At 47.5% G+C, this 18,311-nt stretch overlaps 1 protein-coding gene across 2 annotated transcripts in view; it reads left to right on the forward strand.

Annotated features, from left to right (window-relative positions):
• The window catches only part of LOC110467886 (vascular endothelial growth factor receptor kdr-like), a 124,503-nt gene that overhangs the window by 63,534 nt on the left and 42,658 nt on the right, over positions 1-18,311 (forward strand). For both annotated transcript variants that reach the window (XM_077786581.1, XM_077786582.1), the window contains exons 10-12: positions 5,146-5,296; positions 7,706-7,811; positions 15,542-15,650. In XM_077786581.1, the coding sequence (XP_077642707.1) occupies positions 5,146-5,296; positions 7,706-7,811; positions 15,542-15,650 (366 nt within the window). The remainder of the gene's footprint in view (positions 1-5,145; positions 5,297-7,705; positions 7,812-15,541; positions 15,651-18,311) is intronic.

An 18,311-nucleotide genomic window follows, 5' to 3' on the forward strand; every position in this document is an offset into this window, starting at 1 on the left:
TTTAGGAAGAGGAAGGTGGGGGCCTGCTGGAGCTTGCCAGAAGGATCTGAAGCATTCAAGTCACGTCTTTGCAGCAGCAAGCTCGGTCTGACAGCCCCTAAAACCCACAGTGAGGGGGGAAGTGGCAGCTTGTGCTTCCCATGCTGTCCCTCAGCCAACCTTGCAGGTACATAACTGATTTTTGGAAAGCAGGCAAAGGGGATGGAGAGAAAAATCCTGAAAAACTGCCTGTTCTGCTTAAAATGAGCAGTTCTTTATTACCCATTTCCTTCTGAACTCTGTAAGAAATAAGATTGGGAAAGACAGATGAGAGAAACCACTTTTTTTGCCCCAAAGCTGCATTGGGGGTGAATGACAGCTCATGGAGAGCACTGGAAAAGAGATTTCTTCCTGCTCTAGGAAGAGAGAGACATCCACAGGTCAGAAAAACCCACTCTAAGTACAAGTCACCAGCTCCCCAATTCCCACTAACAGTGAATCTCTGATATCATTTGTGTAATCCAATTGCCCAGACTCAGCTGCCCCCTTTTTGCAGTAAGACCACTTGCTTCCCCAAGTCATTAAACTGACACCTGGCTGGTCCTCCTCAGTCAATCCTGATTTTTTTTTAAGTGGCATTTTTGAAATGTCTGTAACTAAAGTCAGAATATGGATGCCTTTTGTTTCCATACCTCTAGGTGCTATTTTATTTTAATTAATATGGCACTACAAACCAAGCTGCATTGCTATTTTCACACCAAAATTCCTTGTGGGGCAGATCAGATTCCCTGTGATTTTTCTTAATATTTGTTCCTCCAGGATCCAAGTGCCTGCTTCTCTCCCAGCCCTGGCATTCCCAGCCCATTCCAGAGGGTCACAGTGGAGCAGCTGGAGATTAGGCAGGGGCACAATCCTGTCCCTAATTCTATTCCTGGCTGTGGTGTCTGGCAGAGAGATTTTGGGCACTGTTTTCAGCTGTTTCCTCACAGGTACCATGGGGACAGGGCCGTGCACCCACCTGAGAGCAGCTGTGGGTGCAGGGCATGGGGAAAACAACCAAACAGCAACAATCAGCCCCAGAAAAGCTCCCAGCCAAAATCAGCCAGGCTCACAGTGCAGTGGTCAGTCTGAAAACAAAGTGTTTTCAGATCATTTCACTCAGTGTTTTTCTTTCTTTCCTTTTAATAAAAAGAAAAGGAAAGAAATGTGAAATGAACTCAAACAACTTTGTCATTTTGGATTTTACTTCAGGGGGAATTTCACCCTTTCCCAGTCCAAGCCTGCACTAGGAAGTTCTCTCTCTATCTTACAGAATATTCACTTTTATCTCCATTAAGTACTGTGCAAACATCAGATAGAAGGCTCCCAAGTGCAAATATTTTTTGGATTTTGGGAAACAGAAAAGATAAATAGAAAACAACTTGCAGCTCCATCAAGGGTTTTAATGAAGCCCCCTGTCCAGCAAAGTATCTAAGGTTGAGATTAATGCTTCACTGGCCTCTCTATGTTATTTTAATGATGTGCTTAATGTGAAAAGATTTTCTGAAGCAGTTTAAATGGTTGTGGGGAAGGTGCATAAACAGCAGTTCAGTCAGAGGGCACTGAAAGGAATGCAAAGTTTCTCTACAATATGCAGAGAAACTTTCTCTGTGCTGTCCTCTAGATTTGGATGCTCCTTTGGGTGACAGGTGTAGAACCCCTCATGGCACCTGCAAGGAATTTAGAGAGAGAAAAGTCTTGCAGAGGGGTTCATGTCCTAATCCTTGTACATATTATCTGCTCCTAATGCCACAAGCTGGAGATAACAGCAGCGAGGAAGGTGAGATTTGCATAATGCTGATCAGTTTGAAACCTGCAGTAAGCAGAAGTGCTGTTTTGATTGCATTTCCCAGTGCAGCAGCAGCCAAATCTTTAGTTATTCAGGTCAGCTCTCACAGCAGCAATTGCACCTCTGCAAGGCGAGCTGGGGATACAATCACACTTGGAGCCAGAGAGGATGAAAAGCCATTTCTTTGGACACATTTAAAGCCATCTGCACAGCCCTCCTTCCCCACACAGCCAGGGACCAGAAAGCTTTTAAGGTTTGTTTGGCTTCTGCTTGAGAGAGCTCGGCCTGGGGAGGGCCATGGCCAAGGGCTGGGAGAGGCTGGGGGGAGCAGGTCCTGGGGAAGAGGGGTGGGCAGCCACAGTGGGATGGAGAGGGAAGGAAGGGATGGAAAGAGCTGCTCTGGCAGTGCTGGCAGAGGATCTGTACCCCCAGCCTTGCCCACACTGGGCACAAGTAGGGCTAAGGGTTTGTGTATAGTCCCTGTGCTGCTCAGTGAGCAAATGTGAGAGAGAGAAACTCTCCCTCAGTGATGCCAGGCTTTGGGCTCAAAACCCTCTGCAGGCTGAAGTGAGAGCCTGTCCACAGGGGACACTGTGCAGGTGCCAGCCCTGAGGAACCAGCCAGTCTGAGTCAATCCAAAAGGCCAGTCCCACCACAGAAACCAGTTCTCCTCACAACTGTTAGCACAGATAAGTTCATGACTGTAGAATTCTGAAAATATGGTATGAGATTGGCAAGAATGCAGATACACCACAACAAGGATTTTAACATTCCTTTTATACACTCTACATTACTACAAACCACCAGAGACAATGACAATTTTCACTAAGGAACTTTTAAGCTATTAAAATCAGGTTTCCATCACCCATGGAGGCAACTGCTGTAAATAGGATTTGGCTCAGCAAGGGGAAGGGCAAAGCTTCAGCTGCCTGCAGGGGCATGGTCAGAGGTGAAATGGCCATGGCAGTGGGCAGGGGGTTGGAAAGGTTTCATCCCAGGAAATATCCCCTGTAGGAGGACCCCACTTTCACCCCCTAAACCCTCAGTGCTCCAGGGCCAGCACCCTGCAGGGACAGGGGAGCACTGGGACATGGGTAAGAGCCCTGTCCTGTCCTGTACAGGTGAGCAGGGTCACCTGCAGGTTGACACCACCTCCACCACCCCCTCTGCAGGAGAAAGACACAGACACTTGGAAAAGTTCTTCAGTCTCTGAATTTGTGCCCACAATCACCCCACCCTGTGTTATGTGAAAGAACAGATGGGGAGGCGTTTCCCCTCACACTTAAAAAAAATAATTGCTTGATCATAAATACTGACTATTTCAATTGATGAATCATTTGGACTCATTTTTAGGTCTCAAGTCATATTTAATAGGGCTATAATTGTGGCATGAAGAATTCACTCCTCACTCATGTATGTTCTCCTTGGAGTTGGAGCAAGTTAAATTATTATTTCTTTTTTAGAGGGACAATTTAAAGGACAGTCAAGCAAGAATATAGAAAAATGTTCTGTTATTAAATGACTGTGATCAGTCCTTGTCTCCCCATGCTCTTTCACACACACAAACACCAGTTTCCCAAGTGTGTAAAGCTTTGTTTTCACAGCCCAAACAACAACACTTGAGTAACCTTTCACATACCACTTGTGTAACCTTTCACACTGAACTTGGAGTCTTTCTCCAAGTGAAATCACACTTGTGAGGTCAGGCCAGCCATGAGATCTGAGACTGAAAAGAGAAACATCCAAGATAATAAAAAATGTGCTTCCCCCTTCAGGGAGAAGTTACAGAATTATTTTTATTATCAGAAATAATTTATTGATGGGAAATTAGATGCTAGGGAAGGAAATTCACCGTTAGTGCCAATGGTTTGTCCTGTGAGTTGCTCAGGAATCTCCAAGCACATGGAATCCTACGGCTCAGCTCAATGAGAGCCACACCAAACAGGGGCCAGCATTTGGGTTTCTCAAGGGAAATGTTCATCAGGACCTGCTGAAGGTCCTTTAAACAGCCAGTGTTTTATGACAGGATGGGACATGACTGAACCTACTCCAGTCAATGCTTCCATGGGGTGGGGAAGGAAATACTGATGTGTTTTCAGGCACTGGTGAGGTCAGAAGACCTTTCAGAGCCTGACCATGAGAAATGCCAAGTGAAAGTCCCAACAAGACATGGGATCAGCCTGGTCAGTCCTCTCCTAAGAGAGCTGGAAGACAAAAAAGACTATTTAAAAAAAGAAGAGGGAAAGGGCTCAAGATTGATGAGGTGGGCAATAGCTCATATTTACATATCTGGGGCCTCCCTGACAGCAGAAAAAATAAGTTAGCCCAAAAAATAGAAATCTAATCTACATTCACTTCCCAGCTTGTCAGAAGGCCTCGGTGCAGAGCAGCCCCTCTTGGCTACACAGGGGTGTCCCACAGAGGGACCCCACCAATAAATCTGTTTGATTTCCTGTTATGAGAAGCAGACAAAGAGATATGGCCAGGGATGGGCAGAGCTGTCTGCACAAGGGAAGAGCCTGTGCTTTCACCCCAGACTCAAACTCACCCTGTCCAAGGTTAGTGAAAGTTCAGTTCACTTTGGGGCTTTTTTCCCCGTTATTTCTCCTTTTCGTGCCTTCCCGTGGGAGCTGGAAGGAGACAGGACAAAGCATTTCTTTCCTGCTGGCAACGAGCAGCCCTGAAAGTGTCACAAAAAGTTTGCTCTTGAGAGATTTCCAGTCTGAGGGTGTGAACTTGAGGCCCCTCCAGATGTGAGTAATGCCGTGACATTTTTAATGGCATTCACCGTGGCTGGTGAGAATTTCTTCGCGTTTCTCTCCAAGAGTTTTCCCCACACCACTCCTTCCTCATTCTCTTCTCCCCTCCATCCAGTGCATGTTACACACACACAGAAAAGGAAAGACTTCAGGTGAAAAAGATGTTTTTTCCCAAAACCCTGAGGACCTGGTGACTTTCAAGCAGCTGCTTGAAAAGGTTCCTCTAAGGAAGGGAGATCACCCCTCTAGTTCCATTTTGCCCACAGTCCAGGACTGATCCTGATCCTACAGCCGAGGTGTGACCAAGACATGTTCCATGGCATGAATTTTCCAGAAGTCCAGCAGGTTCCCAACAACACTGGAAAGGGATTAGGATGAATGTGGTAGCATTGCAATGTGTTTTGTGAAATACCACAACCAATACCCTTGTTTCTGTGAAGGAATATTTTCAGAACTGCTGGGAATTCCCCACAACATCAGGAGCCTCACTGGATCATCACTTCTCCCAACAAAATGTTTCAAAACCTTTTATGGATTTAAATTTGCTCATTTGAATTTTGTGGGGTTTTTTTTCTCTAGAGAGACCCAAGATCTATGAAAAGGAAACAGATTTTGATAAGGTTGTGAAGGTGGAATTGAGAAGCAAACAGGAAATTCAGTGCACAGCAAGCGGGAATCCTGAGCCCAGGATCGAGTGGAAGTGGCAGCCCTGCAGCCTCACAGACACCCTGTAAGTGACTTCCCTGTGGATGAACATGTTCCTGAACAGCTGGGTATTTCCAGTCTGGTTTACTTTCCACTCCATCCTAATTATCTGAGCTAAAATCACAAGCAGAGTGAAGATCTCCAGGGTTCCGAGCCCAGCTGGCATCTGGTTGTGTTTGTGCACTTTGTGTATTACCTGGATTGTGTTAAATAAGTTTGAAGTGACTAAAGATCTTTGAATTTTCCTTTACCTTGACCAGCAATGCCCCTCTGACTTTCCCTAGCCCTGTTGAATGCTGTGAATATTTAACAAAGGAAAACCAGCAGGATTTGTGGGCAGAGCTAACACACCTTTTGCCCTGCAAGAGCTTCTTCCAGAGATACCTGGTGAAGGCTTGGCTTCCTTAAATCCATATGGGATTCATGGCACTTCCCAAGGGCTGTCTTCACTCGTGCATGCTGGGCTCAGGCTCCTGTGGCAGCCTCCTGTGGTGTCTCTGAAGCTGGGAGAGGGAACTGTGTCTTACTGGGAACCCTTCTGTGATGCAGGCTGAGGTGTGAACACGCAGCAAAGTCACTGCTTGCCAGGGAAAATCAGGATGCCTTTGGAGATTTGCCTAAGGAGACATTCCCTTTGCTCCTGCAGCTTCCTGAGCAGAGGGGTTTGCAGAGAGGGGCCTGGGCTGATGCCCATTGCTTCCCTGGTAGCCCCTGGGCACATGCAGGAGCCTGCACAAGTCTGGCTGTGTCAGCTCCTCCCTGCAGTGAGAGGGATGAAATCAGGTTTTCCACCCATTAAAAAAATGAAGACAGATCTAGAAAGCAAGGGAGAAAATTGCTGGATAGTGCCTTATTTTCTCTACTCATTTATTGCTGTGAATGGCAAGCCATGAGACAGGAAAATCAGGGAGAATCCTTCCCCAGGTGTTCTGTCCAGCACAGGGATGTTTGGGTGATCCAGCCTCAGCTTGGGAGTGACCTGGTGTGCCTGCCCAGGGAGGTATCCTGCAGTTACACTGCTCCTGGGGGAATAACCTCAGGGATTTGATGGCTTTATGGGCACTGCAGGGCAGCAGGAGACACAGGGCTATGCTTGGGAGGGGTTCAACGAGAGCAGGGTGGAAACACCACATGGAAACTGGTTCTGCATCCTCTAGGAAAGCCACAGAGGTGACCCGAAATCTCTTCCAGACCTTTCTGTCTAGGGGGAGAGAATTGGCCATGAGTGCTGAATTCAACCAGATCCAAACCAGTGACCTGGTAGCAAAGGACCTCACATAACCCTTGTTGCAGCTTTTTGGCTCTCTGATCTTATCAATTTAAATACAATTGCAGAGTGGCTCTACCTCTGCTGGCCCCAGGGGCAGCCTTATCTTGCTCCAGCAGAAGCTGGAGGAGGATTCCTGTGGGAAATGACACAGCCCCCATTTCCTTCTGTTGTCTGACTTCCTCTCTCTCTCTCTTTCTCTCCCCCCACTCTGCCTCAGCAGTGCCCTTTGAATCCCTGAGCACCAGCATTGTTCCTTAGAGCTGGGATGTGATTTTACTTCCTCTGAGCTTTTCCCCTTCATCCTCAGGACAGGATTGTGCCTTGCAGGAAGTCCCTCAAGATCTTCTAATTAAGGCCCTTCTGAGAGCTGCAAACCCTCCCCTGGCCCAGGGTGTTGCCCCTGTGCTTTGTGTGGCTTTGACAAAGGCAAGGCTGATTTATAGAGGGATTTTTTGCAGCATCAGCCCTTGGTCAGTGCCTGTAAAAGTCCATTTTACCTCCTGAGATCCTGTGATGGGCTCAAAGCCTTTGCATTTTTAGGAATGAGAAGAGCTGTAGTTTTCCTAAGCTGAGGAAGACAGGGAAGTTTTTGGCCCTGGATGGTGCAGCTGGACCTTCCCACATGATGCGTTCCACACTCTGCTCCTTGCCCATTTTCCCAAATGAAGATTGAAAAGTGTCTCCTGTGGAATGTGCAGCATTAAAGCATCCTTCTGCTGTTCTATCCCAGTATTTATCCATTCCACTCCCTCAGCCCACACTTCCTCTTGGAAGCTGAGCACAGGCAGACACTCAGCAACATCCACCTCCCCACAGTTTGGAGTGACTGGCATTTTGAATTTGAAAATATAACTTATATTAGCCAGATAAAACTCACATGATTGAATTAATTGCCTAGTATTTTCCATTTCTAATATTTGCAAAGATTGGGGGGGTTCATTGCTGGTCATGCACTGATTTTGTTTGCCCCTGTCAAGGTGCTTTGTAAATAATTTTGAAATGTTGCAAAGAAGGAATGGAGGATTTTTGCAAAGTAACAGACTCCAGCAGCAACGATTTTTAGGAGTATTTAAGACCTAAGATTATTGTAAAAGATTGACATTTTCTCACTCCAGTTCTCCTCCCTGCTTACCTTGAACATCATCTCTGCTTCTCCACCTCCAGATGCAATCCCGAGGGGCCAAAAGTTGTGGTTTGGGAGAACACAGTCATAGGAAACAAGATCAGAAGCATCGAGAACACCCCCATGAGGCAGGGGGATAAACCAAAGGTATGTGTGGGATGGCCTGGGGGTGATGTCAGGGGATGCTCATCCCAGCTCATGGTTCCCAAGCTGCTGAGGGTTCTTTGCATGCTTGGAATTCCCCAGCGCTGGGATCATCCCAGATCTCTGCTCTTTACAAGTGCTGGGGTTTGGGAATGATGTCACCCACCCTATTTAAACTCTCCCAAGACTTCTGGGTCAAAACCTTCTGTGTCTCCCTCAGTCTTGAGAAAGTGTGGGAATGGTTCAGTTCAAAGGGTGCTGTGATGATAAGGACTCTGAGTTAATGAAACACTTGGAGAGTTGTTGGTCCTGCCCCCCTTTGTCCTGCCCTGTTTCCTCTACTCCCAGCAGCAGGAGCTGACCAGGTGTGTGGTCACAGTGCCACAGGTACCTGCTCTGATTGCCAGAGTGTGCAGGTCTCAGGTTGGAGCCACTTCCCGTGAACAATGAAGGAGAGAAAACCTTCCTTGGACACTTCCCAGCCTGCTCCTCCTTCCAAGAGCCCTGGGATCACCCTGCCTGTGTGAACTGCAGAGATCCCACCAGGAATTACCTGTTCAGTGTCCCCCAGGTGCCTGTGGTGGCACTGCTGATGTTCCACACGTCCAGGCTGGGAATGTGCCGTGGATTCAGGGCCTCCTGGCTCTGCTGGGCTCTGGCTGGGATTTCCTGCTGGACTTGCAGGGTTGCTGGCTGCAGGAGTGTCTTTGCAGCTCCAGGTTTGGAGGTGGATATTGCAGATGGTTCAGTGTCTGATCCTGCAGGGTGCTGGACGCTGCTGTTCCAATCCTGGTTCACCTCTGAGCATGGGAGAATCCTTGAGTTAGTCCCGTGCTTAAAGTTAAGCACAAAGCTAAAGTGCTCTTCTGGACTGGGTCCAGACTAAATCAGCATCTGGCAGGATCAGTGCCTCAGCCATCTGCTCTTTCTCAGGGAGAATTTCCAGTTCCAAACATAATCCAAACCAGAGCTCTGAAAACATGGAGCTTGGGCTGGGAAGGAGAAAATCAGTGTTTGCCTCTCATTCCTGAGTTTTTCCATTGCTGGGAGTATTTATAAATTGGATTTATTTAGATTGCATAGTGCCCCTTAAGCTCTGGCTTTAAAGTATTCTTTAAGATTTTTACATCTTCAGTAAAAGCAACCCCCTGAAAGTACTAAGTATTCATAAAAATGGAGGTTGGTAAAATTTACCTTTTTTCTTCTTTTTCTAAATTTCTTAACTTAAAAGAAGAAGCTTCTTCTTTTTATAAGACTTTTTGGTTGCTGCTTGGGCTGACAAGAGCTTTGAGACTCTCAGAGCTACTGTTTGTCTCCATATATATTATATACATATATATATATATAAAATCAGCTTTTACATATTTCATTATTAAAGTTAGGAGCGACATAATTTTACAATTTATAGTATACTCATTCTTTTTCTGCCTGGCTGAAAACACAGTCTGAGGTGCTTCCTATTAATTCTTATGTCCTGATTAAGATTTATTCAAATTAATATAACTAAATTATAGGGATCTCAGGTTTCACTCCCTGCGTACATTGCAGACAGTTCCTCTCCTTTCCCCTTTCTGAAGTTCAAGACTCTGTGCTAATATTATAGAATATCATTTTTAAAAAGTCTCTGAAGAAAAAGTCTTCAGACTTTTCCTAGAATTTTATCGATCATTATTCCCACCAGGAATGGAATAGACAGGAACCAGCATGTTCCAGCAAGTAATTCACCTGCACTGACCAAGGAGATAGAAAAATAAAGATGCTGGAGTCTGAGCTTTCAGGAACTGTGTTAGGAGCCTGGGGTTAGCTGAGGCTGGGGATTTTCCTGTGGGATTTGAGCTGTCCCATGAGCACTGGAGTCTGGGCAGAAGGTGGAATTCATCTGGACTCTAGGATTTGTCAGTACCCAAGAGTTCACCCTTGGGAGCTGAGGCAATAAAAGCCGGTCCAGCCTCATGTGGAAGCTTGCATTAACTGTTTAGAGCTGCTAAAAATATGGAATAACTCCCCTGGAATCACCAGATCCAGAAATTTGCCCAAAGCAAGCTGGCAGGGCAGCAAGCACAGGTTTTTCCAGCAAACCCCTGGTGCTCTTCGATCACATGAAGCTCTTCAGACATCTCCTGACAGAAGTGCCATGTAAAATTGAGCTCTCCTGTCATCATCCTCATCATGATTATTCCATGAGTATTCCACAGATAGAGAAATGAATTTCAGCTCCCTGCCTTCCTAAGCCTGAGTCTCACTCCTGAGGAAAAGCACGAGGTTATGGTTCAGGTGATGATGCACTGCAGTGAAGTGTTGGTCAAACAGTGGTTGAGGCCGTTGCACTGTGATAGTTTCATTTTCCCTGGGGTTTGGAGTCCACGTTGAACTTTTCACTTTGGGAGTTAAAGCACTGCATGGCTCCTCTGAATCTGCTTTTTCACACCAGGTGTAACACCCGTGACTGCAGGAATTGCCTGACTTTTCAAGTCACAAGGAGCTAGGTTGCTATTTTATTTTCTTTCCTGTTAGCAAAATAACAAACTGGCCTGAGCTTGGGACCAGCAGAAGGGAATAGCAAGACTCATGCATAATTCAGCTCTCTCTGGGGGTTTCTTTTCATCTCTTTTCTCCCTTTCATGTCTATATGAGAGTGGCCAGGCCACGTGGGTGTTTCTGCTGGTGAAATTCACAACCACTCAAGAAAACTGACCCAAAAAAAGCCAAGTTTAGACCTTCTGAAGGAACAAAAAGTCCCTATTAGAGCAGTGGGATGTGTGTGGTGAGAAATGTGTGAGCAGCTCAGCCAGGCTGTTCAAATCTGTCGCTTCCAGGAGCTTCTCCAGCCCTGTCACACCAGGCTGTGCCAGGGAAGGGGACAGGCACAGGGAGGGGGTTGGGACACAGCAGCCACTCCCTGGGGATCAGCCCAGGTGTGTCAGGCACTGCCCGGACACAGGAGCACGTGGAACTGTCCTTGGTGGGTCTGCTGAGAGCCTGGCCAGCAGCAGGGACATCAGAACTGGCTCTTTGTCTTTCCTGACCGCCTAAATTCACAACTACTCAAGAAGATTGACCCAAAACTGCCAAGTTTAGACCTCCTGAAGGAACAAAAATAACAAAAAATCTGCAGTCACTGGAGGAGGGAGGTGGTTCTCAGGACCAGCCAGGATTTATCCAGCTGCTCCAGGGGCTGGAGGGTGGTCAGTCCCTCCATCCCACAGTTAACCCCCAGTTAGCCCAGTCCCCAGCCCAGTCCAGCAGCTTTCCTGACCCCCCTGTGCTGCCACCAGCTCTGCTGACTCTGAGGGAGGCACTGGCTGCTCCCCTTTCCCAGGGACAGAACACCCCTGGCAGAGATGGGAGCAAAGCTGGAAGTTCTCAGCCAGCTCCCAGCCTTTCTCCTCACTCATCCTCAGTCCATCCTTTAGCATGTTTTGAGGGAATGAACTCCAGTCGTGGATCAGGACTGTCAGGCTGTGCAAACAAGTGCTGTGGTGTGCCACTCAAGTGGATGGATTAGCAGTGAGGTGACAGCTTTCTGTGCAGGGTCCCTGCTGAAGTTCTGTAATTCCATCTCCCCATAGCCACCTCCAGCCCAGCTCTGCCAGAGTCAGACAGCTGAGAAGTTTTCCACCCACGTTTTGCACTCCTCATCCTCGCCCACAGAGAGCTAACGAAGTGAAAGAAGAAGGATTGTTAACTGAAGCTCTCGGGTGGGGAGGGATTAGACAGAGGGGAGAGAAAGCAAGCAATAGCAAGAGATATCAATTAATGCTGGCTCCAGCTTAAGGAAGGTCTTGTTGCTCTGTCCTTACTACAAGATGTCTTAAAACACTCACAGTGCAGGGCTGGGGAATGTTATTTGGCTGCTTCTAAAATAACTTATTTTTATCAGTTCAGGAACATTACATATGGACTTTAATGATCTATTCCATCAGGAGTTTTCCCAGCAGCAAGCTCTATTTACTTGTCAGAGCTGTTCTTCACAAATCAGTCATTTTATTCCTTTGCTTATTGAGCTTTAAACTTAGTTTATTCTTTCCTAGTAATTATTTATTAGCTAATAATCCCTTCCTTGGGCTCTCAGTATTGGGTGGCCTTTAGGTTAAGTAATAGGAAATGGAGTCCTTCATTCCAAATCCAACCCAGGCAATGCAGCCTGGGATGTGTTTGGTATGCAGTGAGCTCCCAGGATCCCATCCAGCTCCCACTAGGAGATGTCTAGACATGACATGCCAATAATTTGTTATTAATTAGCCTTGTGCCAGCGCTGCCTGCACAGGAGCTGAGGGTGGGACAGCTCCTGTGTCACTGCTGCTCACAGGGCCAGGGAAGCTGGAAACTGCACATTTCCAGGCTGTAAATAGTTCATTGATGGCATTTTCACTGCAGAGACAGAAAGTTGTAAAGCAACTGCAGGTTTCACATCAATCATTATTCAGCTCAGCAGAGAGTGCTGTGCTCTGGGTTTTCTGAGAAGAAGCTGTGGGGTGAGGCCTGCCTTTATCATGGAATCACAGAGGGGTTTGGGCTGTGAGAGACTCAGAGACCCTCTAGTGCTACCCCTGCCATGGCAGGGACACCTTCCCCTGTCCCAGGCTGCTCCAGCCCCATCCAGCCTGGCCTTGGGCACTGCCAGGGATCCAGGGGCAGCCACAGCTGCTCTGGGCACCTGTGCCAGGGCCTGCCCACCCTCCCAGGGGACAATTCCCAATTCCCAAATCCCATCTATCCCTGCCCTGTGGCAGTGGGAGCCATTCCCTGTGTCCTGTCCCTCCATCCCCTGTCCCCAGCCCCTCTGCAGCTCTCCTGGAGCCCCTCAGGCCCTGCAGGGCTCTGAGCTCTCCCTGGAGCTCCTCCTCTCCAGGGGAGCACCCCCAGCTCTCCCAGCCTGGCTGCAGACCTGGAGCAGCTCTGTGGTCTCCTCTGGACTCACTCCAGCATTTCTCAAGCTTTTCTACCCTGGCTATGATTCCAGGAGTGGAAAATACTTCTCCAGGTGCAGGGACTAAGCACACACAAGGATTATCCCCTCAGAATTTTTCCACTGTCTATTAAAGGTCCCCAGATTCTGGGACTGTTCCGCTGCAGAGTGCAACAGTTTGCACTGTTAATAATGGGGAAAGATCCCTGAGTTTGGGTGCTCAAGTTAAAACCATTTTTTCATTAGAGATGGCATTTAGAAGAACAAAATCTTTATCCCAACCTGCCACTGTGACCAAACACACACAGATTTCAAATTTCAGCTACTAAACCAACTTGGATTGGGTTAGTTTGACCACTAAGAACTTTATTTCAGATGTTGGAAAGATAACTGGGCTCCCAGGCTCAGGGATTTGCCCAGGAGCACACAGCTGGATTGAAAGGTTGATAGAAAATTATTCCAAGGATTTGTCTTACAAGAAAATCACTCAAAATCCTGAATTGCCAGCTCTGAGATCAGGTGCAGATCTCTGCTGGGTGCTGTTGGTTTAGAAGTCACAGTCTGGAGGGCTCTGGGAGGTGCCAGCTGTGGGCCCAGGCAGGGAGGTGCCTGATCTCTGGTGCTCAGGTGTGTAAGGAGCTGGGATCCAAGTGCACAACAATAACTGGAGCATCCAAACAAGAAAATTACTTTCTCTCTATTCCCCAGTAGTTTTTTTCCCTCAAGAATTTGTCTCCAGATTGTTTCCCACTGTCATTTACCATCTTTTTCACCTTCATATCTAGACACAACTGAGATTAGCTCCAATGAGGTCTTGGGATAGCTATTTGCTCGGGTTTTTTGGGGGTTTTTTGTTGTTTTTTTTTTTTTTTTTTCTCTCTGTTTTCCCACTGCCCTGCCAGACTTTTCCTGAGTTATGGAGTTGGAGATAGCAGCATCTGTCTGTGTGTGTGTTCATGAGCATTTACCTCTGGGCCACCAAGCAGCCTGAGGCATCAGTGTTTAGAAGAGCCACAATGTCACTCCTAACACTTTGGACATGTCCCAAAATGGATATTTTATAATTTTGCCTGGCTCTACAGCGTTACCCTCCACTTCCCAGCTAGAGCTGTCACTTAGGAAGACTAATTGCTGTTAAAAAGCTGTCCAAATGTATCCCCTCCTGTCCTCAGCACGTTCATTTATATTGGCTTTTGCTCTTCCCAAACATGAAATCCTCAGATCCAGCAGCCATGAGGAGAAAGATGTTGGTCCTGATTCAGCAGCAATTCCAAAGTGCTGCTCAGGGCTCTGAGCATGTGCTCCTTCCCAGCCCATGGCACTGGGCCACTGCTCCAGGACCAGCACCAGGAGAAGGAGCAGGCTGCTTTTATGGCCAGGCTGCTTTTATAGCCAAGGCAGAGCAATTTTCACAACATAAATCACTCAGGACTGCACAGCTCTTTCTGTGCTGGACACCAGAGGGACTTGGCTTTGCTGCTCTCCTTTTTCACCCCTAAATTTGGGGGTTCCCCACTCTTACCATGAAAAATAAAGACTTTTCCACTCAGCCCTTATTCTGCTGCAAATGCTCACCATTAGAATGTCAAATACACATGGGATCAAAACCTTTGGAACTCATTTCCCTGCAGGATTTAAAGTGCCAGATCTCAGCAAATCTTAAATAACTCAGAAAATTCATCCCACACAGCTCTAGCCACACTCATAGAGCAGCTTTAGGAGGGGTAAAGGAATGTCTTGTGCAAGTTTAGTTTAGGATATTAAAAAGAAAGTCCAGAGATGCTTCTGTGCACTTCAAAGAGCTCTCTGGAGATAAGGACAAAGGGCCAGAGGGTGTTATAAGTTTTGATTCTCAAAAGCCTTAGAGAGGATGGCAAAGAAAGTGATATTTGTTCCAAATGTGAGGGCTCAGAGCTCCTCAGGTGAATGGCTGCAGGGGAAGCAGAGGAATCCTGCAAACACATCTCTGTCGTGGTGGCTCAGGCCCTGTTTTCCAGCTCACACTCCAAAGGAATACAAGGAATAATTAAAGGCATGGTGTGTGGATATTCCTGTGGGAGCCTGAGAGGCTGCACCGTGACAGGGACAGGGCAGTGCCACGTGGCAGGGCCTTGGGAGGTTAAAGGAGCACAAGTTCTTAAGGACATGTTTGAGCTCAGCCCCAGGAGTGACAGAACCCCCTTCTTTCCTGATGTGGTGAAGCTCAGGACAAGTGCTCCTTCCTTCTCCACGATCCTCCCATTCTGCATTTGCTAAGTGTTACAGCACTGGAAGCTTCTCCAGAGCTTCTTTCCTCACTGAACGAGTCCTGTGCAGCTCCAAGGAGGGGTTTTGGAATCAAGGGGCTCCCAGCCCAAAGGGGCCACTCATTCCCTCCCTTCTCTGAGGGGAAAATGCTGCAATACTCTTTGTACTACATCCACAGGAATTACCTGCTTCCCATGCAAATGTGGATATTCCCCACATAACCCAGAGCTGAAAAGCAGGAAAGGGAATAGATGGTTGTGGGACTGTGTTGGATGGCTCCTCCAGGCCCTTCACTTCAGCTTTTTGCTTGATGTTGTCAGACAAAGACCTTGGCAGTTTCTCAAGAGGACCCTGTTTTTCATGGGTAAGACAGGGAAAAAAATAAAGGGTAAGGTTTAGGAAAGAGGAGGGAAGAGAATTAGCTGGGCTGAGATGACCAGAGACAGAAACCAAGTAGCAGCACTTGTCTGAGACATTTACCCATTATTAACTAGAAATAACTTTCTTAACAGCTTTTCTACCATCACACGCACTCTGCCACCCTCAGAGCCATTCCTTGTTTTCTCTTTGTGGGCAGATCGTGAGCACCCTCACCATGGAGGACAGCAGTGCCTCAGGAATCTATTACTGCGTGGCTTCCAACAAGGTGGGCGAGGAGGAGCGGAGCATCGCCTTCTACGTGTCAGGTGAGCAACACCAGCACCTCCCCACAGGCAGGTGCTGCTGCTCTGAGCTCCCTGGGAGGCTCATGTGGCTGCTGAGTGCTGGTTCAGACTCCTGGTTCACACTCCCTGTGTGCTGTTTTTTGGAGCTTTCCCAATCCAGCAATCCCAGGCTCCTCACCCCACCCAAGGCAGGTTGGGCATGTCCAGGATCAGCCCCAATGGCCCTTTGCCCTTTGCAGCTGCAGCCCTGAGTCCCTCTCTCTGCGCCTTAAAGCAGCACTGGTGACATTTGAGTGCTGTCCTTGGGAAATCTCTGGCCTTTCTGGTGTTCCAGAGGCCCGGAGCCTCTCCCTGAGCCAGGAGAAAGGTTGTTCTCCAAGGAAATCAGCAGCCACACAAAGGTGAGCAAGGCCAGGATGCAGCCCAGTCCGGGGCTGGTGGCACTGTGACACTGGAGCCCTGCCTGGCCTTTGCAGTGCCCTTTGTGCAGGGAGGAGGTTCTCCAAAGAACACAAATCCAAACAAATATCCGCTGAACCTTCCAGCACAGGAATTCTTTAGGAGTGAGATCAAGACCTACATCATGCTTTCAGGAGAGATGGCAGTTCAAAAAGAGAGGAGAGTCCAAGGACAGCCTTGTTCAAGTGTTCACCCAGAACAAACTGAAACATTTCTATGCTCACTTTCTGGATGAGTGGATGTTGGCTGGCAGGATTTGCATCAAAATATTGATTTTTAGAACAAAGAGTGCAGAAGTGTCCTGGAAAGTAAATGTCTGATTCTCACTGCTTGGTTCCTTGCCCACGAGCAAGTTGGGAGGGCATAGCTCACTCATGGCAGGGATCTGCACTCCTGTGCCTCTCCTCCCTCCTGGGTTGACTCCATTGCTCCAAAGGAATCCAGCACCTTTCAAATCCTTTCAGCCAAGAAAGGGCTCACCAAACTTTTCCCATTGGAGTTACACAATGTGCCAACAGAAAAATGCCATCCAACAATAATGAAGCAGGAGCCACACAGGGAAAAGATTTCACCTCCATTAGAGGTGACAGGAGACAGAAGAGGCTTTCAGCCTCCAAAAGATATTTCCTGAAGTCCTAACTCTCATTTACTCAAGGAAATGCCCTTCAAGGTGCATTTTTGGGAGACAGAGCTCAGGTATAAAAGGTCCCCAAGAGTCCAAGGCAGGCTGAAGACCAGCTATTCATTTTACACCTCATCCCTTCCAAGTGTTGAGTGTCCTGCTGGGAATTCTGCCAGCTGCTGTGTCTGGGTGGGTTGTCCAAGTGAACACAGAATTGCCACACTTGGTGACTAAACCCAAAGAAATAAGCCATGAGCTAAGGTCAGATCCACAGGGTTAGATCATCCAATGCACCTTGCACAACTCTGGTTTATTTTAATAATAAAGTTATGTAGGGGTTTTTTCCACCCACGGTGAGCTAATATTTCAAATTTTTTATTTGAAGATCCATCTAGTGATGTTTTGAGACACAAGTGTTTTAATCATGTAGTTTGAATGAGTTAGGAAATTAATCACTGGGTGAAGTTACTGACAGTGGTTATGGTGGGAATGTTCCCATTCACCCAAGCAGAGCAGGAGGTGGACAGGCCTTGGTCAGCCAGATGTATTCCATCCTGGGAAGGAAAACTGGGAGTCTGCACCATTCTGGGAAAGAGGCAAATGCTGACCAAGCATGACTGGCTTTTGGAAGTGCTGTGTTTAAAAATAGTGGTGTTTATGGATTAGAAAGGAATGAAAACTTTCTAAATGTGGCTGTCCTGGAGCTAAACTAGGTCATGCTGCAGCAGTGAACAGCAGCAGTGACCTGCTCTGGGCTTCCTCCACAGCAGAGTCCTCTCTGAGTGCTGCTCCAGCAGGGCCAGGCTGTGGGGACATCTCTGCAGGTTGTCCTCACACCTGGAACAGCTGGAGCAGCTCCAGGTTACTCTGCCCAGGAGTTTTCTCCTGTCTCAGTGTTGAGGGATATCCAGGGACAGCCTGAGAGGTTCCAGGCAGAGGAAGCCCAACAGCACAAGGCTCTGAACTGGTCACTTCATGGTTTTGAGGAGGTTCATTCTGTGCAGGTTGAACCTCAGGGCTGAGGGCTGGGTAGAGCTTGAGAGCACACAAACAACATGTGAGACTTTGGGGCATCTGGGAAATCTTTGTAGCATTTCACAGCTCTCTGCAAAGCAGCTGCAGTCGTGGCACCCCTCAATTAATTCAGCAATTTGCTGATTTTAAAGACCTGCTCTCCCATTATCTCCTACCAACAAACAAGCTGCTGCTCCCTGAGCTGCTTTCAGACCTTCTGGCTGAATTGGGCTTCACTCACTTTGCCCTGGTAAGAAATCAGATGACACCGAGGCTGAACTCCCTCAAATCCCTGTTCCACTGGGGCAGGGTTGAGATGTTTTTCTAGGACATAGCAGAGTGTTCCAGGGATGCTTCCTCAGGTGTTGTCCAGGCTGTTCTCTGGGGATGAACTCACTTCAGTCTGATGTTTTCACCACCACCACCTTCATTTCAGAAAAATTAATTTATCCCTGTGGAATAATTGTCAGCAACCATTTTGTTTTTCCACTGCAGAACCCCCACAAAAACTCCCACGGACACCAGAATTAGCACTGGGCTCTATTTTTAAATCATTTCTCTGCCAGCAGAGTTCATTTCATGAAGGG

This window comes from Lonchura striata, chromosome 14 (genome assembly GCF_046129695.1).
Source record: "Lonchura striata isolate bLonStr1 chromosome 14, bLonStr1.mat, whole genome shotgun sequence".
Lineage (NCBI taxonomy): Eukaryota > Metazoa > Chordata > Aves > Passeriformes > Estrildidae > Lonchura > Lonchura striata.